The sequence below is a fragment of the Brassica napus genome, chromosome C4, assembly GCF_020379485.1.
Source record: "Brassica napus cultivar Da-Ae chromosome C4, Da-Ae, whole genome shotgun sequence".
In the NCBI taxonomy this organism is placed as follows: domain Eukaryota; kingdom Viridiplantae; phylum Streptophyta; class Magnoliopsida; order Brassicales; family Brassicaceae; genus Brassica; species Brassica napus.
This window is the reverse complement of record NC_063447.1, coordinates 54,781,079-54,806,868: the sequence shown is the minus strand read 5'-3', so window position 1 is coordinate 54,806,868 and position 25,790 is coordinate 54,781,079. Positions and strand designations below refer to the sequence as shown.

Sequence of the window (25,790 nt, the reverse complement as noted above, 5' to 3'; positions counted from 1 at the left end):
CAAAATTTGTAATGGTTTAATTTTAAAATGCAATCAGTAGAAATCAATATGTGCTTGTTATAATCTGATACTATATTTGAACTGTAATAAGTTGAACGAAATTAGATTCTGAAATGATATAATTGAACCCATGGACTTGTGCATGGTGGTCATTTAACTAACCATCTGTACTAATTTAAGACAAAAAAGAGAGATATATCATATTCCATTCCTCATAGTTTTTGGTAAACACAAAAGAAACCCGGTTAATATTAAAAGAAGGACAATGATCTAGTACGGCTTGGTTTAGATGAACACACAGACATTCTATTTCAAGATAGTTTGATGTCAATGTTAATAAGATGGTAACCTTAGGGTTACAATTAAGCAAAAAAAAAAGAAAAACCTTAGTGTTACACCACAGACCTTATGCAAAGCCTCTATTGACGTTACAAGCGTGAAAACCTCACCAAAGGATATACCAATTACACACGGTTTTAGTGATGTCTAGGGTCCGGTCCACCCGGGCTAAGTCGTTTTGAATCAAGGGTATGGCCTAGGACTGTTTCCTCGCCTTTAGATCTCACCTTCATCTCTTCTGATCTTCTGAGAAGTTCTCTCATCATCTTTCTTATGTTCCCCGAATCTGAAGGCCTCTCTTCCCCAACCAGTGGCCGGCATTGATGCACCGAGAGCTCGGGTAGAAGCAAGATAAGGCAAACCCATAACTTGATGAAACTTGCCATATTCAGTTAATTGTGGTTAATCCTGCTTAAACTTATCCTTCTTAGAGCTAGTCAAATGTGATATCCTAGATGCTTCCATCTATAGGTTTATATATAGTTGAGCCATTTCTTAATGAATGTTGACCTGTCTAACTAATCTAAATGTGTATTATAAACAACTTAAGAAAACTATATTAGATGCACTGGTTATCGAAACATTGTGATTAAATTAAGATTTTTTTCCCGTTTAAGTGTGAGCTGCGATGATCATATATGCACTAAGTTGGGATCTAGTCAGATGAAGTTTAGCTTGTCATTTAATGCCTACAAATCGAACCACAAGATGTCATTTCCCTTTTCCCACGAGTTATTGAAAGGCCGTTTTTGCTGTGAAAGGCCCCTCTACATATAAACCATTTATATTTTATAAAACTAAACATTTCCATGTAATTATTTTCTTAATTTTATACATTAGAAGGACGATGCAGTATAATTTATGTTCTATGGGACAATTTATAGAATAAGTCTAACAGATTATTAATTAATTTGTAGGAAAACATATTAGAGTTTCTAGTTCAAGTCCAAATATTCTTGACTTGCTTAATAATTAAATACGTTCAATAAAAAGATATAATCATATAGATGGAGGGTTCAATAGTTTGGTTCTGTTCCTTTTCACTCTTTCTGTTTAATTTATTCATCATAATTTTTTATAATTAAAAGATTTTCCATTTGAAACCCCAAAAATGGGCAATTCGGTCAATTATGAAGCGGATCCAACAAACTTGGTACAGCCATGAGCAGCGGATTCCGAATCCGAGAGAGTACACAGCCAAGTTGCGGGCACAACTCCGAATCTGTCATCTTCTTCACCACGCTTATTTTTTCTTTTTTACTACTTGATTTACTAAATTAATTTTCTTCTTTATGCTTAGTTTTGGGTTTCTTTATGCGTAAGCACCATTCTGGTTAAGAGGGAGATCATAAAGGATATCACAACGACGTCAGGAAAACACTAATATGAGATAAAAAGAGGTAGAACAGACATTATCAAGCAGATCATTAGCTATGAAGAGGAGGAGATACCAATTCTTCCATGAGTTAGTGAGCCGAGTGCATTTCAAGTGTCGTATTTGCTAAGTTTTTTAGAAAATCTAGTAATCCTTTTTTTTTGCTCCTAATATAGTCTCTGTCTTAAAATGTACGAAGAGTCAAAAAAATTTCAATGCAAAAGAAAATTCTCTGATCACGTTTTCCTCAGAGATTATGTAGACCTCATTTTTCCACTTGCCAATCAGCATATACATAGATATATGCCGACTTTTTTTAGGAAATTTGTTAACTGCAAACACTATGCCGGAACACACATACTTCATCTCACGCTTTGAACGATTTTGATTACATATTTCAATTTGAAGTTATAGGTAGTTTACCAACAGTAATGGGATTCTTCTCAAGCCAAGAGGAAAAGTTTCACGGGCCGGATGGTTAGACCATGATTAGCCCCAGTCTTTTAACTGGGGTTTTTAGCTTCGGCGAAAAGACGGTTCTTACATAAGAAAAGCTAAGAACCGTCTCTTAAAAAAGATATATAAGAGTTGTCTCTTAACCGAAAAGTGTAAAAAAAAATGTATAAAAAAATATCAAATCATGAGTTAATAATTCTGGCTAAGAGACCAGGATTAATCATGCCCTTAGGCCATCTGCACCTGAGGCCATCTACAGCGGTAAGAAACTCTTCTAAATGTCTGAAAACATACTTTAACATGTAAATTATAATTTCCACTTAAATGATGACACCTGGGTGAAACGTTTCTTTATCAGAGACTTTCGTCTCTTTAGGAAAAGCTGATTGTTCGCTTCTCCCTTTCTTTTTGCTTAAATGGTAATTATTACTCATTAAGTTATGTAAGAAACTTGGTCAGAGACCTAACGATGTGCATGCCCTTATGTAAAAGAGTTCTTAAGGCTTATTTTGCTGTATTCACAAATGGTGTGACCGGTAACCAAGGGAACGAAGAAAAACATTACATTCCTTAATGTTTCTTAAAAAAGTTACCATTCATGAGAAATACTTTTTTCTTTTAATTCTCTCTCGTTTCTTTTTTGTAGAGAATTATAATGTAAATTTGTTCTTTGTTAATTTTGATAAGAAACCATAATTCCTCGTCATTCCCAATTTTATTTATTTTCCTATTCATTCCTAATGCTTCTTCAATGGTTACCAGTCAGTTAATAAAATGACTTAAAAGAGTTCTGTCTCAATTTCGATTCTCTTCATTTCTTATTTGTCTAAAGTTTTTTTTTTGGGATACCCATTCTGATTTATAAATTTGAAAGTTTTTACATCATTGGTTTCTTAAAAAATAAATTACAGCAAGTGGAGTATTTTCTGAAACTTTTGTGAAGCAAGATCATGGCTCAAGAAATTACTCTGCTATCCGAACTTCTTTATCCTTGCACTCTATTAAACCAGATGGTATAGATGTGTGTTTTGAGAGATGGTTTGAAATGGTTCCTGAAGTAATTGACCGAGAAGCTGTAGAATTTTTTTCTTCCTTATCCAGTGAGAAGAGCTTTGCACGTAGCTGGAGAAAAACGTCTCTCACAATTAATTGTGATGGCCGCAAGAGTGATGATTGTAACCTGGAGTTCCTTTCTTTCCAGAGAAAATAAATTGCAGCCTGAAAAAGAAGTTTCATAACAGTTTTAAACTTTCCATCTACTTGACATGAAATGATCCAACGCACAACCTCCTCAAGTCTTGATGGAATCTGCAACCCACTCCTTTCAAACAATCTGCTAGAAACAATGGAAGCATAATCACACTAAAAAAAAATGTGGGCAGTTTATTCATTGCCTACACCACATAGCAGGCAAGTAGGAGGAACATCAATCCCCCAAGTGATCAATTTATCTCTAGTCATCATTCTATCTCTCATAACAAGCCATGTGATAAAAGCATGCTTTTTTTTCTAAAGTTCATTCCGTTTGTCATCCAAATTCACAACATCAAATGAATGCTAATAAATAACGTACACATATGCGGTTTTGTGAATGTTCTTATTGATATCTTGCATATTTACATTGTTTTATCCATTTATTCATGTGCATTTTCATCATATAGATTAGGATTTAGTCATGTCTAGGTTGCATTTTGCATACATATGTCTCTATTAGGTATTGGAGTACCACATGGAGTTCCTGGAGACATTTGGGTGCATTTGGAGCTCAAAGGAGGTGATTAGAGTGATCTTTGGACGAGCACTGCCTGGAACGACTTCCCGGAGCGACTACATGAAGTCGTTGTGCACCACATCCCGGAGCGACTTTTCCAGAGCGAGTGCACGAAGTCGCTCGCGTTTTCACGTCCGGAGACACACAGATTTGACCCTGGAGCGACCTCCCAGAGCGACGTGCCGAAGTCGCTCCCGATGTTCAGAGCGACCTGTTGGAGCGACACACCAAGGTCGCTCGCGTCCTCTCGTCCGGAGACACCAAAATCGGCCCTGGAGCGACACCTGCAAGTCGCTCCGCGTTATTTTGCTGCCGAAAATTATGATTTCTCGGGGACCTTTTGGTCATTTGTATGCACGTTTTGCAATTCCAAAAAAAACTATGTTTTAATACTTTGTAAGCCATTGGAGGCTGGATATCTTTTTTTTTGAAAAAACCACCAAAAACCTCTTGAAAAGTTTATCTCTTTGATTCCTTTGATCATATGTTATCCTGTTGATTTCTAATCTATTATCTATATTTTTCTACATGATTAATCTGAAATCCAATATGGATTTAAGAGGAATCATGAAGAGTAGTGAGTAATCACCTTTTGAATTCATGGGTTAGGGAGATTAAGGGTGATTAGGTTAGAACTAGGAAGTTTTAGTGTAGATCATTCTTAATCCTTGCTAGTAGAGTATTCTTAATGCATCTTCTGAGTTGGCCCCTCAAAAGTTGATCCTTAGGCATTTACCACCCGAAAGGTGTTCGATGAAATGTCTGAGACAACTCTTCTAAGCTTTTAGCACACTTTGCCAAAGACATTTGTTGTTAAAGGTGCTAAGATAGCCATTAGACTTGTTAGTAATGATTGCTTTCATATTATTCAACCAAAGACATTTGATGTTTGAAATATGTTAGTAAATGAACATTCATCTAAACATAGAGTTTGTTTAAGATTGTGTCTAAACTTAAGGTTGATAGTTTGATTGATCATTTGTCATCCTTAGTTCGAAACTTGATCACCCAAGGTCTAATTCCTATGCCCATGAGTTCTCTTTTCCTTTAGTTAAGAAAATCATTTCATTTATCGCTTTTATTATTCTGCAACTGCATTAGCATTAATCATTAGTTTAGAAAACCTTCTAAATCATCGGTTGCACTTAGATTAAGTAAGTACTTGCATTCTCAGTGTTTTGAAATCTCTTAGAATTGGTTCGACAATCATTTATACTACAACATTTGTCTTAGAAGCCTTGAAAACTCCTAACACCACTTATGATGTGTATCATATGTTAACTTCTTTTTTTTTGTAAAAGAAAATGTAATTATTATTACCTGGCTTTATCATATGTTACTTTCTTTGTTCCATTAGGGTTTTGGGTTTTGTAACTTCTATAAAATAAGACGGCACAGAAATAACCCGACCTAGCTTTGTCGTGATAACTGGTAAAGCAAAACCTAAATTCGAGCTCAGCTAATAACCTTAAACGATTTATTTACCGCAGTGAATCATATATGTATATTTAGATATCTTTTATATGATTTAAGTGGTTGCCGCGTACACGTCCAATCTTGAAGTACGAAACAGAAGCTACGAAAACAAGGAAAGAAAACGATAAAAAGTTTGAAGGAGCAGGGCCGCTTTATTGAAAGTGCGAGAGCTAGTGACGTTTCATAAATTAACTTCTTCTCTTTTGCTAACTATTCATACATTATCTTACGATTGTGAATTACTTTATGAGAGAGCGAGTAATGTACCAGTATCTATCTCTTACTAATTACGTTTATATGCGCGCATGATAATCTAACGACGAATCACATAAAATTTATGTTACGATGAGCAAGATCGTATAATCCTTTTTTAAGATTATGTTTTATTTTTGCCGGATGACGTCCATAAAGAAAAATCAGAGCCATACTCCCCACCCAAAATTTTGTCCTCTTGATTTTACTATACCAACTTGCAAAGATGTTTCCGTCATCCTGATCCCTCGTAACTTTTTTTCACTTTAATCTCAACACCTCTCACTCGCAAGCACATTTCTTATCTAAAACCTTGTGGAACATCTCGTGCCGGCTTACTATGAGGGTGATCAGTGCAGCCGTCCCCAATCCACTCCAAAATTTAACCTTTAAGATGTTTTGAATTTTTTATTAATATATAATATCAGGTTTAAACTTAGAAATTACTATGAGATACCATAATATTAGAATTAAAATAAACAATGTCACATAATTTTTAATTAGTTATTATAATAATATTTAATAATGTTAAATTAATTATTTCAACTTTTAAAAATTGTTAAGCTAGATGAGCTTTCAACCTAAAACCAATTGGTGATAAGTGGATTGACTCATCTACTTTATATATTACTTAATGTCCTTTACAATTTCCGATGTGAGATCTTTGTACCTAATACGCTCTTTCGAAATGATGGCTCTTTGAGCATTAGTCTCGGAATGTTCGGACAAGGATCTATGGGTCAACTTTGGACCAGATCTATGTGGATCGGGTTGGACTGTTTGAATCAGAATCTGATACCATATTAAACTAGATGGGCTTCTAACTTAAAAACAATTAGTGATATGTAAATTGATTCATCTGCCTTATATATTACTTAATATACATTGCAACTTTTGATGTGTGAGATTTAGGGGGGGTTATTGGTTTAAGAATTTTTAAAGAATTATAAAATTTTAAGAATCCATGGTTATTGGTTTATGGATTTTAAAAGTCTTTCCAAAATCCATTGTTATTGGTTTTAAGACTTATAAATTCTATTCAAATCCTTTGTTATTCAAAAAGTTTAGTTTTTATTGATTTTGCTATTTTATTCAAATCTATGGTTATTGAGAACTAAATTCTTTATATCTTTACTCATAAGCGAGACTTTGAAAATAGTATGTCTACTCATAAGATTTCTGAAATCTGTGTACTAATAAAAACATTCTCACACTTTATGATATATTTTTCTTGTTTGACATATGATTTTCAGAAGATCTCTTTGTCGGTAAGTTTCATAGTTGGTGTGTTCTAACATAATTTTTCGTTTGTATGAGTGGTGTCTCAAAAAAAATGTCAATGAAAACAAGACTGTTAAAAATATGTCATGTAGTATGAAGATAAAAAATGATTATTTTCACAATATAACTAAGAACAAACCATGCATAACACAAATAACCAATACCATGAAATGCATTTGTCTATGTAAACACACCAAACGATAATATAATAGTGTTTCATCAAAATTCATTGTTGAAAATTTCTACAACTTTTTTTGTACCTTAGAAGCAAAAACTTTTTGAAAAATTATATTGTGCAAATTCTTAATAATCAATAATAATCTATAGAAATCAACACAAAATATTTGATAGAAATTAGAAAACATTTGTGAAATCTACTAAACTTTTAAAAATCTGTCAAATTCTAAAATCACTCAACTCTTTCCAAATTCTGGTTCCAATAGCCCCCCCCCCCTAGTCTCTAATAGAAATTGTCCAAAATTCTAATATTATTGAGGCAGTCCTGATGTCTAAATTTAGTCCAATTGTTTTAAAAAAAATTACTTAGTATATAAGTTGTTGATTTGTGGTTAAGTGGTATATAAGTTCTAAATATGCTTATCAAATTATTTCCAACTATAATTAGGAGTGATCCAAAAGTTGTTTTTACCCGGATAGTATATAATTAAAAAATAAAAAATAATTCCAGAAAAAATATTCATGAAAGAAACAGAATATAGTTTCGAACACGGATGCAGGGTGTTAATAAACAAATATTTAACCAGGCTCATTTGACACTTGATCTCTCTAAGTGAGTCTGCCTCTTGTTATGACTTATGAGCTGCGTTTCATTAAATTAAGATTTTCTTTCATGTAAATTAGATTATATCTTCGGAATATATTAAGAACATAATCATGTACAACTTAAGGTCAAAGTGAGGTGCAGCCGAATAAAAGAATCTTATACCAGAGAGAATATTAAAAATGTTATGAAATAACTTATAATTTATAGTATCGGGAAATTTAAATAAGAGTAGAATTCAATACCCGTAGGAAGCAAATAACACTTAATATGTGAGAAAGAGTTTATTATAAGGAAGAAGAAGAAGATGTAATTGTGTACAAAAGAGTGAGATGAGTGATGGTATTTATAGTGAGCAACAATACATAAAATATCAAAGATGGTGCTTGATTTGGTAAATGAGTGGGTGATCATAGTGCTTGATGAGTAGATGATCATAGTGCTTGATGAGTAGATGATCATAGTGCTTGAGTTGGTAAAGGAGTGGAGGATCATTTCAAAGTTTATCTTATAACACTCCCCCTTGATCATCCATCTTGTATTAAGTTTCGTAACACTCTCCTTGGGGACCGGTGTCACTCTCCGCTCTCGCTTAACGTCTTTGTTGCCTCGTTAAAAACCTTTCTAGGAAAACCCAATGGGAAAAACCATAGTTAGGTAAAAAGAGTACAACTACGTAAGCTCCCCCTCGATTGAGCAGTCATAGATCCTTCTGATGACGCATTCCAATGTTATGGACATGTTTTCTGAATACCGAAGTAGGGAGTGATTTTGTGAAGAGGTCGGCTGCATTGTCGCATGATCGGACATATCTTACTTCAATCTCTTTCTTCTTCTCGAGCTCTTGAGTGTATGAGAAGAACTTTGGATGTATATGTTTTGTTCTATCACTTTTGATATATCCTTCCTTCGTTTGAGCAACACATGCTGCATTGTCTTCATATAGAATAGTTGGCCCCGTACTTTTGTCAATCCCACTACTTGAACAAATGTGTTGGCTTATTGATCTTAGCCATACACATTCTTTACTTGCTTCATGGAGTGCGATGATCTCAGCATGATTTGAAGAGGTAGCCACAAGCGTTTGTTTCTGAGAACGCCAAGATATAGCAGTGCCTCCGATCGTAAAAACATATCCTGTTTGCGATCGGGCTTTGTGTGGATCTGAAAGATATCCTGCATCTGCAAAACCAACCATTTGACCATTTGAATCTTTAGGGTAAAATAAGCCTAAATCAATAGTCCCTTGTAGGTAACGAAAGACATGTTTAATTCCATTCCAATGTCTTCGTGTTGGAGATGAGCTAAATCTTGCTAGAAGATTAACAGTGAATGATATATCAGGCCGTGTACAATTTGCAAGGTACATCAACGCTCCAATTGCACTTAGATATGGTACTTCCGGACCAAGTATCTCTTCTTTTTCCTCAGGTGGTCGAAATGGATCACTTTCAATGTTAAGTGATCTAACGACCATTGGGGTGCTAAGAGGAGTTGATTTATCCATGTTAAATCGTTTCAACACTCTTTTAGTGTATGTGGATTGATGCACAAATATACCATTTTGTGAATGTTCTATTTGTAGGCCAAGACAATACTGTGTCTGTCCAAGATCTTTCATCTCAAATTCTCCTTTGAGATAGTCTGATGCCTTTTGTATTTCTTTTTGAGTTCCAATAATATTTAGATCATCAACATATACCGCGATTATCACAAATCCGGATGTTGTTTTCTTGATGAAAACACATGGGCATATAGGATCATTCACATATCCTTCTTTTGTTAAATGTTCACTGAGACGATTGTACCACATACGTCCAGATTGTTTTAACCCATATAATGATCTTTGCAATTTTATTGCACATAACTCTTTAGGTTTGGAACTTAATGCTTCTGGCATTTTAAATCCATCAGGGATTTTCATGTAGATATCAGTATCTAATGATCCGTATAGATAAGCTGTAACAACATCCATGAGACGCATCTCAAGATTTTTATCAGCGGCTAGACTCATCAGGAATCTAAATGTGATCGCATCCATTACAGGAGAATATGTTTCCTCATAATCAATACCAGGTCTTTGAGAAAATCCTTGGGCTACAAGGCGAGCTTTATACCTTGTAATCTCATTTTTCTCATTTCGTTTTCGAACGAAAATCCATCTGTACCCAACTGGTCTCACATCTTCAGGTGTGAGTACAATAGATCCAAACACTTTTCGTTTGTTAAGCGAATCAAGTTCGATTTGTATTGCTTCTTTCCATTTATTCCAATCATGTCTCTTTTGACATTCATATATGGATTTCGGTTCTGGATCATCGGTATCTTCATTTACCTCACTTGACACGATATATGAGAAAGCATCATCAAGGTCATTTTGTTCATTTCTATTCCATATCCTTTTATTATGGATGTAATTAATAGAAATCTCATGATTATCTTTCGATTCATGATGCTCTGATTCATCAGAGTCCTTATCATTTATTTCTTCCAAAATATTTTCTGCTATTTTGGGTGCATCATATATTTCAGCTTTCTTCTGTTTCCTAGGATTCTTATCCTTAGAACCAGCAGGTCTACCACGCTTCAGGCGTGTTTTTGGCTCTCGTGTGTCATCCTCCTTTTCTTGTTCATTTGGCATTTTGATACGAGCAGGAGCATTTGCAGCTGGTATATGAGATTTAGTTACCGTCTTGGTATCTGCAAATGCATCAGGTAGCTGGTTAGCTATACTCTGTAAATGCATAATTCGTCGAACTTCTAGTTCTGACTCTTTAGAAGGAGGATCAAGATATAACAATGATGGTACACTCCATTTTATATCACTTCCAACATTTTTGTTTTCTCCCCCTAGAACTGGGAATACATTTTCGTCAAAATGACAATCAGCAAAACGTGCTGTAAAGACGTCACCAGTCTGTGGTTCTAGGTATCTTATAATTGATGGAGAATCACAACCAACATATATTCCCAACCTTCTTTGTGGTCCCATCTTTGTTCGTTGTGGTGGTGCTACAGGCACATATACCGCACAACCAAAGATTCTAAAGTGGGAAATGTTTGGTTCTCGACCAAACGCTAACTGTAGTGGAGAATACTTATGGTATGCACTCGGTCTGATCCGAATGAGTGCTTCTGCATGCAAAATGGCATGTCCCCATACAGAGGTTGGAAGTTTTGATCTCATGATCAATGGTCTTGCAATCAATTGCAGACGCTTAATTAAAGATTCAGCCAAACCATTTTGCGTATGAACATGAGCAACCGAATGTTCAACTTCAATTCCCATTACCATACAATAGTCATTGAATGCTTGGGATGTGAATTCACCAGCGTTGTCTAGTCTAACTCTTTTAATAGTATAATCAGGAAACTGTGCTCGCAGTTTGATTATCTGAGTTAGAAATCTCGCAAATGCCACATTTCGAGATGATAATAGACAAACGTGTGACCATCTACTGGATGCGTCAATTAATACCATAAAATAGTGGAATGGTCCACATGGTGGATGTATCGGTCCACATATATCACCTTGAATTCTTTCAAGGAACTTTGGTGATTCTTTATCGATTTTGGTTGGCGATGGCCTTACGATCAATTTTCCTAGAGAACATGCAACACATGTCATTTTATTCCCTTGAGAAATCTCCTGGATTTTCAATGGATGACCATGTGAACTTTCTATGATTTTACGCATCATTGTAGTGCCTGGGTGGCCAAGGCGATCATGCCATAACGTGAACTCTTCTGGGTTCCGTTTTACTACAAGATTTGATTCGATCTCATCGATATAAGTATGATGTAATCCCGAAGGAAGTTCTGGAAACTTTTCCAATATGTGTTTTCTGCCACATTTTTCAGAAATTACATACATGTATTTCTTTCCATCCTCAGTTGCAGACTGAGTATCATATCCGTGAAGATATATGTCTTTAAAACTCAACAAATTCCTTTTAGAACTCGGAGAGTATAAAGCATTATTTATGGAAAATTTTGTTCCATTCGGCAAAGTAAAGTTTGCTTTACCAGTTCCTTCAATCACGTCTGCAGGACCTGATATTGTATTGACGACAATTCTTGTCGGTTTTATATCAGAGAAATATCTCTTTTGTCTCAGAATAGTGTGCGTTGTTCCACTATCTGGTATGCATATTTCACGAATCCGTTTCTTGGATTTTGCTCCATTAGTATTTTGATCCATTTCTGAAATTATCATAAACATTAAATAAAAGTGAAACGTGAAATTTATTCATTGATTATATAAAGAAAACACACAATAATTATACAAATATTGTTGTTAAAACAACATTATTCTTTGAAAACATAATTATTATACATTACAAATGAGGACTATTCAGCAGTCTTATTAGAAACATTTCCGTACTCTTCAAGAGTATTCTAGTCCAGCTCATTTGCGAAATCAGAGGATTCAAGGTATGAGGTCCCTTCAACGTTTTCCGTGAGGTTCACCTCTTTAGCCTTTCCTTTTATGGATTCTTGATATAACTTGCACAAATGTGGGGGAGTACGACAGGTACGGGACCAATGTCCTTTACATCCACATCTGTAACATACAGTCTCACTTTTCTTTGTGGTATCCTCTTCGGTTTCTTTGCCTTTATGAGGTTGTTCAGATCTAACCCATTTGTTAGATCTAATACTTTTAGGATAGTAAGGCTTTCCACGTTTGTTGTTGAAACGCCGACCACGACCTCGATTGGTATGGTTTCTCCTTCCCGAATATTCTACCGCCGTAGCATTCACTTCGGGAAATGCCTTGGCTCCCGTGGGTCGGGAATTATGGTTTTTGATTAGTAACTCATCGTTCTTTTCAGCCAACATGAGTGTTACCATCAATTCAGAAAATTTGGTGTACCCACATTTTCTGTAAATTCGGGATAAGACGTTGTGTTCTTTGTGGAAGGTATTGTATGTCTTGTCAAGCATTTCTGCTTCGGTGACAGGGTTACCACAATATTTTAATTGTGCAACTATCCTCAAGATAGTGGAATTGTAATCTCTAACCCTTTGGAAATCCTGAAACCTCAGGGTTTTCCACTCTTCAAGAGCGTGAGGGAGATTGATTTCCTTTTGATTATCGAATCTGTCTTTCAAGGCTTGCCATAGTACAGATGGGTCCTCAACGTCTCCATAGTCGTGAGTTAGATTCTCATCTAAGTGCTTCTTCAGGAAGATTATCGCCTCGGCTATATGCTCGGGTGGCGATTTGTTACCGACTTTTATAGCTTCAGATATCTTTTTTATTACAAGATAAGGTTTCACATTTGTGACCCATCTGACATAGTTTTCGCCGGTTACTTTTAGAGCCGGGAACTGGAGTTTCTCGATGTTTGCCATTTGTATTTCTAAAACACAAAATAGTAATTTTATTAGAACTTCATAATTTAAAAACCGTTTACATTAATCATACAAGCAATTACAAGGAGAAGCGATGTAAATAAAATTAAACCGATATTCATCTTAAATTCACTCGGAGTAAATTCTCCAACGAATGAACCATAAATAGAAACACAAATAAAAATGGCACATAAAAACAAAAGTGCGCGAATCATCTTTCTTGAAATGAAAAATCGGAGGAGAGCGATTTGAAATTTTTGAGAGAAGATGAAATGTTTTGGATGATGAAATGGAGTGAAAATGAGTTGTATTTATAGATGAAAATTACTGTTCATGACCGTTGGAGAAAGGGGAAATTTTTGAAAAATTTTCTTTGTGACCGTTGGGGTTAAATCGAGTGCACCAAAAATTAGTCTGAAAATATCGTATTAAACGGTCAATCAAATCTATAAAATTTCATAAAAGTGAAAAATTATGACAATGAAATATTTATGTTATATGACAACAAATCATGCGACGGCTCAGCCGATCAATGCAGAATAATAAATAAATTATACGGCGGCTCGGCCGACCAATTAATAATAAACAGAATATAAGGCGGCTCAGCCGACCAATAAATAATAAACAGGATATAAGGCGGCTCGGCCGACCAATAAATAATAAACAGGATATAAGGCGGCTCGGCCGACCAATAAATAATAAACAGGATATAAGGCGGCTAGGCCGACCAATAAATAAATTAAATTACTAGTAAATAATATAGGCGGTATTCCGGCCATTATAACATGATATAAATAATAGTAGAGGCGGTATACCGACCATTATAACAGGGTATAAATGATACAAATAAATTTTACCAAATCGCAGAGTGATCGTGCTGATAACGTGTTATGAAATAACTTATAATTTATAGTATCGGGAAATTTAAATAAGAGTAGAATTCAATACCCGTAGGAAGCAAATAACACTTAATATGTGAGAAAGAGTTTATTATAAGGAAGAAGAAGAAGATGTAATTGTGTACAAAAGAGTGAGATGAGTGATGGTATTTATAGTGAGCAACAATACATAAAATATCAAAGATGGTGCTTGATTTGGTAAATGAGTGGGTGATCATAGTGCTTGATGAGTAGATGATCATAGTGCTTGAGTTGGTAAAGGAGTGGAGGATCATTTCAAAGTTTATCTTATAACAAAAAACAAACTTTCGGCATTTTTATCCAAAAATATGTAGGCACCTTTGTCTACTAATGGTCGACGAATTACCATCTTAAGCACTACACTTATAATTTTATTATCATTGACTTTACTCCATTATTTAAGGGGCCCTTTAAGATTTGATGTCAATCGGTGATTTAATTGCCATTGTATATTAGTATGACATAATCAACCATTATAGCGGGGAAAACAGTTCAAACATTATAGTACTACGTTGTTTGATAGCTTTTCTATATAGTATTTTGTGAGCTTTTGTGATGAGAAAAAAATAAAGATTCCGTACTGGAAAAGGAAAAGGGAGTCGCACCTGCCAATATAAATAATTTTTGGGTACAAATATTAAAGCAGGATTTGGATTAAACTAGGTTTCTTAGCCGGAGTTCTTAACTCATGATTTACTTCTTTTTTTTTCTTTACATTTTTCGGCTAAAAACGGCTCTTATATTTCTTATTCAAGAGACGATTATTAGTTTTTCTTAAAATCTAAGAAAAACTAAGAGCTGTCTCTTAGCCGGCTCTTATATTTCTTATTCAAGAGACGATTCTTAGTTTTTCTTAAAATCTAAGAAAAACTAAGAACCGTCTCTTAGCCGAAGTTAAGAATTCCAGTTAAAAAATCGGGGTTAATCATGGTCTTAAAACTCCAATATAGATAAGTTAGACAACTAATCAGAGTTTTGTTTTTTTGGTGTTATATATAGTTAATCTTAAAATTTTAATTATTATGATACTATTCTTTTGGAATTTCTTTTAAAAAATGTGTAAAAATTAACTATAAATTAATGAAATGTATGAAAAGCATTAAATGAGGTCAGAAAGTCTATAAGGAACAAAGGGACAAAACAAAGTTGTATAAACTCTTCCGGATGGTTTAAGTGCATTTTAAACTCTACTCCAGTTTTTCTACTTTAAAATAGTGATTGAAATAAAAAACTGTTTCAAGTCTATTCTATTTTCTACTCTATTATGTAGTAAAATGATAAATAGAATAACAATTTTATTTTTGGTTTACTACTCTATTATTCATTCTAAAATACAATAGGGTTAGAGTAAAACTCAACTTCATTATGCAATTATTCCATTAAAATTTACTCCATTTTGAAGTTAAAAATGGGTTATACATCGAAAATGCTCTAGGTGCACCAATACTAGTAGTTATTTTTGGTTTCAAAAGAAAACAACAGTTCTTTTTGGTTAGAGTAAAATAAGTTAGGAGTTTATGCATGGCTGCTAAAATAGGTTTAAGAAAATGTATTAATTTATCGCCAAGGAATTTTTACAAATGTTGAAAGTATTTCCGATACAAGGCTGAGAATCATGTTGTGGGCAAGAAAAAAGTATGCCTACTCATCAAGTTAACAAGATTATCTTCGCATCCGAAGTTGCATATACAGTGGGAGCGCCATCCAAGGCCGGCTCAGGTACATGGGGGGGAGCAAGTGACTGCCCAGGAGCCCATGAGTAAGAGGAGCCCATAATATTTTTGAGTATTAGAAATTTAAGAAGCAGACCAATTAGAGTTGGAAACAAATCAAGAATGCTTGTATAGACTGACTTTTCTTTTCATATCAAGAACTTTTTACATTTCCAAAAATCTCTTTTCTCCGTTAAAATTCTTATTTCCCAATTAAAATTCCATTTCCCCATAAAATATTCCAATTTTTTGTTGTTTTATGAGATCATTCTATGTTTTTAATATTATTTTATTTTCTTAAATAAAACTTTTGATAATTAGAGAATGATTAATAAGTGCTCTGAATTCTTTAAAGAGGTCTTATTTCTTTCTAAAACATTTTTATAAAGCAATCATACTTTAGTTTTAAAATTGAATTTACAGCCAAAAATTTAGAAAAAGAAATATATTTTTGCAGGAAAATATTAAACCTACGGCTAAAAAATACACACCCTAATTTCTAAAGCAAAAAAAAATTAAAATCAACAACCAATCAAGCCCTGTGTTTATATGTTCTAGACGAATCAAAATTTTATGCCTAAATATGTGCCACTTCTTTCTAGTACTTGGCAATTAGATTGTATCATGCTGAACATTTAACAAATTTTTGAAAACAAATGCTAATACAAATTTGAAAATTTGAAATCTGAAATCTGAAATCTGAAATCTGATGGTATAAAACTATTTTCTGTGAGATAATTGTTTTTAATAGGACCATAATCCCTTATGTGAGCATAATAATATTTTAAGCGTTTGGTTTCATATTTCCGATAAACCGTACAATTTTGCTAGGAATAAAAAATATTGTAAGAGCCTATTTTGAAAAATTGCCTCAGTTTGGTCTGGCCCCATCCTTGAAGTATCAAGCTTTGTTGATCCTAGGTGTTGTGAAGCCACACATTTTCTAACTGAGTGCTTGTTCGCTCACTCTATCGTATTTTGTCTACTAAGACTATGGACTAGGAAATGCGGATTTTTTTTATCTGGAGCAATTAGATCTTTTTGCCTAACGAGCCGAAATATCTGAAATCTATAACTCCGGACTTTGATACTAAAACCCAAATGTATAGCTTTATAAGTTTCTATTCAAGCAGGGCTTTGTAACTATGGTGCTATATTGTCATCCAAAAGATGAAGAATAAACTTCCTAGTCTTCTAGTGGGTTTTAATCCTCCAAATATCTTTCCAAGATAAAATATATTGAAATAGCCACCAATACTGTTTAGCATGCCGAATAAGTAATCATTGTCTCAATGAAATTTCTGAACACAAGCGAGGATCGTTTAGTACCAAAGAAACATGACCCAGTGCTGGTCCTTAGAATACTAAGACCGGAAGCAAAAATAAATAAAATAAAGCCATTAGTAAAATAGAGATATTTTTTTTTGAACAATAAATAGAGATAGAGTTTAAACAACATAAATAAGAGGGAAATAAATAAGAGGGAAATATTACATATCTTCGAACTGCTTGCCATATTAATTTTGGAGCATTACAATCTTTAAGTGTAACCACGTGTCATCATTAGAATAATTCTCAGAATCCTTAGAAAAAATATATTGGTTCATCTAATTATAGATTGTATTTTTTATTAAATTAACTATCAAATTGATTAGTAGTGCATGAAAAATATTTTTCATTCTTTCCTTAAATAAAAGTTACGGAATTACCTAATATGATTAATATATATATATATATGATAATTAATGATTTTGAATAATAAAGATTTGATAATAGTTTTGTATCCTCCATCATTGTTTAATTTATATTATTAAAAAAAATTAAACAATCACATTAACCATATAATAAAAATATGGATTTTCATTCTTATATGTTATATTTTTAATTTTTAAAATGACTATAAATTAATACAACTGTTAAAAATCTTACAATGAAAATTTTGTGAGCAATGGTTTTATCTTCTTTTTCATATAAAAAGATATAAATGATCATAAAATCATATGAATGTGAAGTATCGTTTAAGAGATATCATTTAAATTAAATCATATACCATATAAAAATACATATATGTTAATTTCAAAATTCATTGAAAAGGTATTGCGGCCTGAATATTTTAATTTGAAATTTTATTGATTTTTTTAAAATGTTTATAAATTATTAAAACTATAAAATAATTCACACTGAAAATTTTGTGATTAATGGTTTAATTTTTTTGTCACAGTAAATATACAAATGTTAATAAAATCATATGAGTAGGAACTAAGAAGTTTCAATTAAATATTCATATTATAATATACTATATCTATGTCAATATCATTTAAATTTAATTATATACCATATATATAAATAAAATGATTACTTTGATTTATGTGTTTACTACAGTTTATTTATGTACATAACATTTACTCACTTCTCAATTATTCAATATATTTATTATTTTTTAATACATAATGAACACAAAATAAATAATAATATGCAAAAATAATTTATATACATAATATTCATCCCGCGGAATGCGCATGTCTTTGTTGATGTATTACAGTCCGAATTTTCTCTCAATCGATCGAAGCTCATGCTTTCCGAAAAAACTTGCGCAAAAATATACAAAGACAAAACATATGTGAGTTAACTGAAACAATATTATAAGCACAAATATTGTAGATATGAACAAAAAATCACCTGTGGAGAGTCAAAGAAGTCTGAGATCAACCATCTCTTTTCGACTGCAAGTCATCACTTTCAGTTTCTGTCCTTTCTATATCTGGTAAAAGAATGGACCAAAACGAATTTTTCTTATGTATTATTTTAGCCCCAACGTTTAGTTAATTGAACTTTTACGAAACCAGTTTATCAACACCTTGGTCTGGTACGCAGCATTGTTATAGTAACCACAGTAGGTAACACCTTTTGAACGTATGACACGATGTAATTGTTTTAAAAAGAACAAAGTTAATATCTAACAATCTTAATAATTAAAATTAAAATTTGGATTATCAACTAGTTAGTTATGCTAGTTTACAAAAAAAAAGAAAGAAAAAAACTAGTTAGTTATGCTAGTATTATTTATACGAAAGAGGGCCGGAAGCCCAAGCTTCCTTCGCTTTCGTTGAAGGGCGGCTCTGTGATGTACTAGTTGATAGAATGACTTCAATGATCTAAAACCGAATATTATATGATGCGAGGTTTAAGGCTGGGTGTTATCAGATGGGAGTAGTAGACCCAATTGCAAAATATAGGGAAAATAGTGAACATCTAAAAGAGTTAGTATCTTACTTTGCAAATAACGAAAAACAAAAAGACAAAAACCCTTTGTCTCTTCGTCAACTAAAGATTTTAGATCTCGTAAAACCCTATCACACTCACATTTCGTGGAAGCAAGACATGGCGGGTCCTCTGCTTCGATCTCTCTGGTCAAACACCACTCGAAGATCCTTCTCTCCCTCTCAGTCTCCCCATCTCAAATCAAGATTCTCGCTCTCCTCCTTACGCGCCTTCTCTGCCGCCACCGCTTCCACGGCCGCCGCCGGAGCTCCCAGCAGCTCGCTAGATCCTAACCGTCTCCGTAACGTGGCTGTGATAGCTCATGTCGATCACGGGAAGACGACGCTCATGGACAGGATTCTCCGTCAGTGCGGAGCTGATATCCCGCACGAGCGTGCCATGGATTCGATCAACCTCGAGCGTGAGCGAGGGATCACTATCTCTTCAAAGGTATCGCCTTTCGTGAAGATTATCGTATTCCCTTTTGAATCCACTAATAAAGTCGAAGACTTTTGAGTCTTTGAGTGTATATTGATTCTTCTGTTTGTTATTACCGTGGAACATAACACTTGGAGTTTTAAATGTGATTTTTTTCCGACAGGTGACATCCGTGTTTTGGAAGGACAATGAACTTAACATGGTGGATACACCTGGTCACGCTGATTTTGGTGGGGAGGTATGTGACTGTTCCCTGATAAAAAAAGGTTTAATTTTTAGATTATTGTTGATTCTCATGTTCTGTTTTAGCAGAGCTGCTTGAATTTTGAAAAAATACAATAGAAATTGTATGATTGTTGGAAAGTGTGGGCTTTTATATATATATCCCTAGGATTAAGTTACTAGCTGGCATATGATCTCACTTACTTTGTACTAAGTGGGCATGAGATGAAAAGTTTCAACATTAGCACAATATGTTGAGTAGAATATGATACCTTTGTGACTATGCTGCATTTGAAATGTAGGTGGAACGAGTTGTTGGTATGGTTGAAGGAGCTATATTAGTTGTTGATGCTGGAGAAGGACCTCTTGCACAGACAAAGTTTGTTCTTGCTAAGGCCCTGAAGTATGGGCTACGCCCTATTCTTCTCTTGAACAAGGTTGATCGACCTTCAGGTATGAACTGCTTTCACTTCCTTCTTTTTTGTAAAACTTGTCTTATCTTTTCTTAATGTTTTTACTTGGAATGCTTCCTACGCCTTTTTTCCACTACCAGTTTCAGAAGAGAGGTGTGATGAAGTGGAGAGTTTGGTGTTTGATCTTTTTGCAAATCTTGGTGCTACAGGTAATAAATATATTTGTTCTGATATATTTTAAATGATTATTAGCATTTTTTTGGCTTTAATTAATATTTTCTGTCTTCTTTCCTTTATTAGAGGAACAACTAGATTTTCCGGTGCTTTATGCCTCCGCAAAGGAAGGATGGGCATCTTCTACCTTCACCAAAGAACCTCCTGCAGATGCGAAGAATATGTCACAGTTGCTTGATGCTGTAGTTAAATATGTTCCCCCACCAAAAGCAAACCTTGATGAGCCTTTTCTAATGCTGGTAATTTAAATTTTTTTCACTTGGGTTGCTAATTTTGTAGCTTCTTTTACTTTTTTTTAGTTGTCTTAAATGAGGTAGCTGATCATTAAATGTGTGTCCTAACTATGGCCGAGGTAGACTAGCACAGCTCACATGATTTTAGTTAGGCCTCACACATGGGTAACTTGGGATGTTTATTAAGTAAACTTGTCGTGTGAGTTTAGAAGCATCTTATATCGGTCAGTAAATCTCTAAGAAATCTAGAATTATTGAAAGAAAAAAAGAGATGGTAGGAATTTATATGAGATAATAATCAGAATTATGATCTTCACCTTTCTTATTCTGAACTTATTATTGATGTGTAGATTATATGCCGAGATTGGAAGATATTCATATGTTTGTACTTTGTAACTCTTGTCTAGAGGGGATAGAATGTCTGAGATGTTTAAGCTTTGACAATTGAATTTTTACTAGCATATCCAATTACGATTTGCAGGTTTCAATGATGGAGAAGGACTTCTATCTGGGACGTATATTAACTGGAAGAGTATCTTCTGGGGTTGTCCGTGTGGGCGACAAAATTAGTGGACTACGCCAAACTGATTCCGGCTCCTCCGAGAAAATAGAAGAAGCAAAGGTTTGTCTGTATATTACTTTATTGTTGGCCAGCCGTGTTTTGTAAACAGCAGTGTCTCTCATCTAAGCAGATACAAACATCTTTCTAACAGGTTGTGAAGCTGATGAAAAAGAAAGGTACGACCATAGTTTCAATTGGTGCTGCAGGAGCTGGTGATATCATCTGCATGGCTGGTCTGACAGCGCCATCAATAGGTCACACGGTGGCTAGTGTAGAGGTAATATCTTAATAGAAAATAATAAGCAAACTCCGAATCTAACAGAACTTCTAAAATGGATCCTTCTCACAGGTCACAACTGCGCTCCCTGCTGTTGAACTGGATCCACCAACAATTTCTATGACGTTTGGTGTCAATGACTCTCCTCTGGCTGGTCGTGATGGCACCCAAGTATGTTTTAATTTGATCAATAAGACGTAGCTCTAGCCATTGTACCCTGCTTTACTTTTGACGCAGCCTCGGATATGTTGCTAGCATTCTGAGTTGCTTTTGTCCACTCCACTAAGCAATATATGGAGTAATGTTGTGTGTTTCGGCATGTTGATAGGCTTTTGCTAATGTGCATGCAGTTAACCGGAGGGAAAATTGGGGACCGGCTATTGGCGGAGGCTGAAACAAATCTTGCCATTAACGTTATTCCAGGCTTGTCAGAGTCATTTGAAGTCCAAGGGAGAGGAGAACTTCAACTTGGTTTGTGCTTTTGCCAATTTTTGCTCAGTGTTTCTTCACCTCTGAAAATGGAAATAAACATTAAATACGTAGGAAAAAATGTAGTTATATCTATTTCTGTGTGCAATGTGAATTAATCTCTCTTGTGTCTAACAGGGATCTTGATTGAGAATATGAGACGTGAAGGTTTCGAGCTCTCCGTTTCACCACCTAAAGTCATGTGAGCTCTCGGTTTCTTTTCTATTTCTGTAAGTTATATATACTTTTTGTGCAGATACTAGTACACTAATACGTTAGCTAGTCTAATTATTTATTTTAATAATTTTGTACCTAAATCAGATAGTCTAAAAATATATGTCGGTCTTTTTTACTATCTGATTTTAGGTACAAAACTGAAAATAAACAAAAGCTTGAACCAATAGAAGAGGTGATAATTGAGATTAATGAAGAGCACGTAGGATCAGTGATGGAAGCTCTATCCCATAGGCGTGCTGAAGTTACTGACATGGGTCCTGTCCCTGGAAATGATGGTAGGACGAGACTCACATTAACTTGTCCTTCAAGGTTAGTTTAGTGACTTCAGTTACATCAAAATTTATACTCAAATCAGTCATACCCTTTGATGAAATTTAACGATATGATTACTTGTGTTCTACAGAGGTTTGGTTGGGTACAGATGTGTGTTTAGCAGTGACACCCGTGGAACTGGATTCATGCATCGTGCTTTCCTAAGTATGCAGCTTCTCTACTCTCACTTCTTTTCCACTGTTTATTCTTCTTCTTTCCTAAGCATTTAATTAAGTTAAGCATCAATTGATAACGGTTGTAAAAAATTTGCAGGATATGAAAAGTACCGAGGTCCACTTGGCAATGTTAGGAAAGGAGTATTGGTACGTTTATCTGTTACCTTTTTCCAATGTCTGGCTCTAAGTAGGGATACTCTTTCTACATAGCTTTGAGGCTTGTTGTCTTATATGGTTGATTGTTTGAATAGGAGAGATCCCTTTCCACTTGACTGTCATTCTTTCCTAAAACATGTGTCTGCAGGCACTCTCAAGTTATAATTGAAATTTAAATTTAAATTTTGTTGATGATTAAACAGGTTTCAATGGGGTATGGAACTATTACATCTCATTCACTGATGGGTTTGGAAGCTCGTGGGACTCTCTTTGTGTCTCCAGGGCTGGACGTGAGAACCCTTCTTTATTGGTTTAGTTGTTCCTAGTTAGAACATTTAATGTGGGCCTCGTGCATTTGATCCTTGCTAATGCTGCATCTTCTTTTGTTTTTCTGTTTTCTTTATCAGTCATATGATGGCATGATCATCGGTGAGCACTCAAGAGATACAGATCTTGATGTAAGTTGGTTCGACTCACCCCTCTTAGAATCTCAATAAATTGATTTAAATACAATGGGGCTCATTTGCGTTTGCACACTACAGGTTAACCCGGTTAAGGCCAAAGAGCTCACCAACATTCGCTCTGCTAACAAAGACGAAAATGTGAAGCTATCTCCACCTCGCCTCGTATGTACCCTTCTCTCTACCCTGACTTTCCTCACAACATCTCTATAGAGACGAGACAACCGTTTTCTTGCCATTTGTGTTGTGATTTTTTACTTGTATTTTGAGATACTTTTGATTTTTTTTCGATTCAGATGACACTTGAGGAAGCTATAGGATACGTTGCCTCAGATGAACTTATTGAGGTAACATTTGTTCGTAACCAGTCATGAACCATGGAGGACGTTTTGTTTGTGGCTTCTTATGCATGTGTATTGTTATTGGGTTTAATGTGTTCAGGTCACTCCAAAGAGGATTCGGTTGAGGAAGAGATGTCTAGACGTTACCAAGCGTAAATCCCAGAGCAAACGAGCCAAAGATTAAAAACCTTCCTTATTTGCTTTTTCCGGTTCAGATTTTTAGTAAAAGCTGGTTTGGTTCTGGCCCTCTCGTCACTATCATACAAAAAGAACATGTATTGAAATATGTACGAGGAACATTCAGATTATATAGATTCATAACATATACGCAAGAAGATGTATTCTTCTATTGAATAACCAAAGGAAGATAAGATTCATCACGATAATGTTTTGTCATTGTGAATCAGCGATTCAGTTTTGTCTATTTAACGACCCTCAGTTCTCAAGTTATATTTTCAATTTGTAAGTGTAATAGTAAGAAGGCTCTTTGTTTAGAATGCTGAAAACATGCATTGATTCAATGAAAGACATGGCTTTAATATAGCCTTACAATAACAAGAAACAAAAATGAAAAACGAGACTTGCGCAAGTGAAACAGAGTAACAGAACGTGAGCCGTATTACTCGGTCAAACAGAACAGAAACAAAAAACTAAATCAACTTAACTAATCCAATGGCTGCAAAGCTCTTATTCCATCCAACGATCACCATTACTTCATGACTAATTTGCTCCAACAAACCCTCCCTAAACTAAACTTGGTGAACCAAGCTTAGCTTATCTGTTACTGAGCAAATTCCAAGCTGACTCCTCAATCTCTCAAACGCCTCCAGCTTCAACGGTTTTGTAAAAATATCGGCCACTTGCTCTTCTGATCCACAATGCTCCAGTTGTATTTCTTCATCCTTCACCATGTCGCGCAGGAAGTGAAAACGAACCCCTATGTGCTTGCACCTTCCATGAAAAACTGGATTCTTCGATAGCTTAATTGTTGAAGTGTTGTCACAGTAGATGACGGTGCTTCCATCAACATTGTAGCCTAGCTCTCCCAAAATCCTTTTGAACCAAATAGCTTGACAAACACAAACTGAAGCCGCAACATACTCAGCCTCTGTCGTGGAGAGTGTAACAATCGGTTGCTTCTTCGATAACCATGCCACAGCTGCATTATCCATAAGAAACACATAGCCAGATGTGCTTTTCCGGCTGTCAATGTCGCCGGCAAAGTCACTGTCGGTGTACACCTGTAGCTCTCCAGCTCCTCCTTTCTTGTACCAAATCCCATAATCCATCGTGCCTCTTAAGTACCTTAGAACTCTCTTGGCAGCCTGAAGATGCAGTGTTGTAGGTTTAGACATGTAACGACTCAGTAAACTTACAGCAAACTGCAGGTCTGGCCTTGTCGTAGTGATATACATGAGACTTCCTATGATCTGTTTGTAGAAAGTCTCATCAATCCTTTCTCCATTCTCGTCCAAGTCGACCTTGCCTCCAGGCACCATTGGATTGCGCACTGCGTTGCAATCCTCCATCTCGAAACGCCTCAGAACCTCCATAGCATACTTTGTTTGACACAAGTGAATTCCCTGACTTGTCTGCAATACTTCTATGCCTAGAAAGTATCTCATCTTTCCAAGATCAGACATGTCAAATTCCCTCTCCATCGACATCTTGAACTCTCTCATCATCAACAGATCATCACCAGTGTATATCAAATCATCCACATATACACTAACGATGAGAATGTTACCTTGCTTGTTACGTTTGATGAAAAGAGTTTCTTCATTCTCTGACTTCTCGAAACCTTCCTTGCCAAAGTACTCCTCGATTCTACTGAACCAGGCCCGTGGGGCTTGTTTCAACCCATATAAGGCTTTACACAGCTTGTAAACCTTCTCTTCTTCACCTTCTACCTCGTACCCTTCTGGTTGTTGAACGTACACATCCTCTGTGAGTACTCCGTGCAGGAAAGCTGACTTAACATCGAGCTGAAAGATGTCCCATCCTCTCTGAGCTGCAGTAAAGACAATGGTCCTGATGGTGTCCATGCGTGCAACAGGTGCATAGACTTCAGTGTAGTCGACTCCATGTTCCTGCGCATAGCCTTTAGCTACTAAACGAGCTTTGTATTTGCTCACCTCTCCAAGCTCGTTCAGCTTTGTCTTGTATATCCACTTTACTCCAATACACTTTGCTCCACGAGGTAGATCTGATAGCACCCAGGTGTGATTCTTCTCTATTGAGTCAACCTCTGCATCCATCGCTTCTCTCCAATTGGCAC

At 35.1% G+C, this 25,790-nt stretch overlaps 3 protein-coding genes across 3 annotated transcripts; 1 reads left to right on the top strand and 2 right to left on the bottom strand.

Moving 5' to 3' along the window:
- Positions 1-320: 320 nt before the first annotated feature.
- On the bottom strand, positions 321-3,859 carry LOC106405490 (CLAVATA3/ESR (CLE)-related protein 4). Its single transcript, XM_048754003.1, has one exon. The coding sequence runs from the start codon at positions 723-725 to the stop codon at positions 477-479; it is 249 nt and encodes an 82-aa protein (XP_048609960.1). The 5' UTR covers positions 726-3,859; the 3' UTR covers positions 321-476.
- An 8,270-nt stretch (positions 3,860-12,129) lies between these two features.
- Positions 12,130-13,089, bottom strand: LOC111205862. The gene has a single exon (XM_022702189.2). The coding sequence runs from the start codon at positions 13,087-13,089 to the stop codon at positions 12,130-12,132; it is 960 nt and encodes a 319-aa protein (XP_022557910.2).
- Positions 13,090-19,045: 5,956 nt separating this feature from the next.
- On the top strand, positions 19,046-23,936 carry LOC106406589 (50S ribosomal subunit assembly factor BipA). The gene is made up of 18 exons (XM_013847279.3): positions 19,046-19,432; positions 19,584-19,658; positions 19,945-20,095; positions 20,196-20,264; positions 20,356-20,528; positions 21,004-21,144; positions 21,236-21,361; positions 21,434-21,532; positions 21,712-21,832; positions 21,968-22,031; positions 22,196-22,375; positions 22,470-22,543; positions 22,652-22,701; positions 22,914-23,000; positions 23,118-23,168; positions 23,253-23,336; positions 23,468-23,518; positions 23,613-23,936. Exons 1-18 carry the CDS (start codon positions 19,103-19,105, stop codon positions 23,694-23,696), a joined length of 2,010 nt encoding a protein of 669 aa, XP_013702733.1. The 5' UTR covers positions 19,046-19,102; the 3' UTR covers positions 23,697-23,936.
- Positions 23,937-25,790: the final 1,854 nt, after the last annotated feature.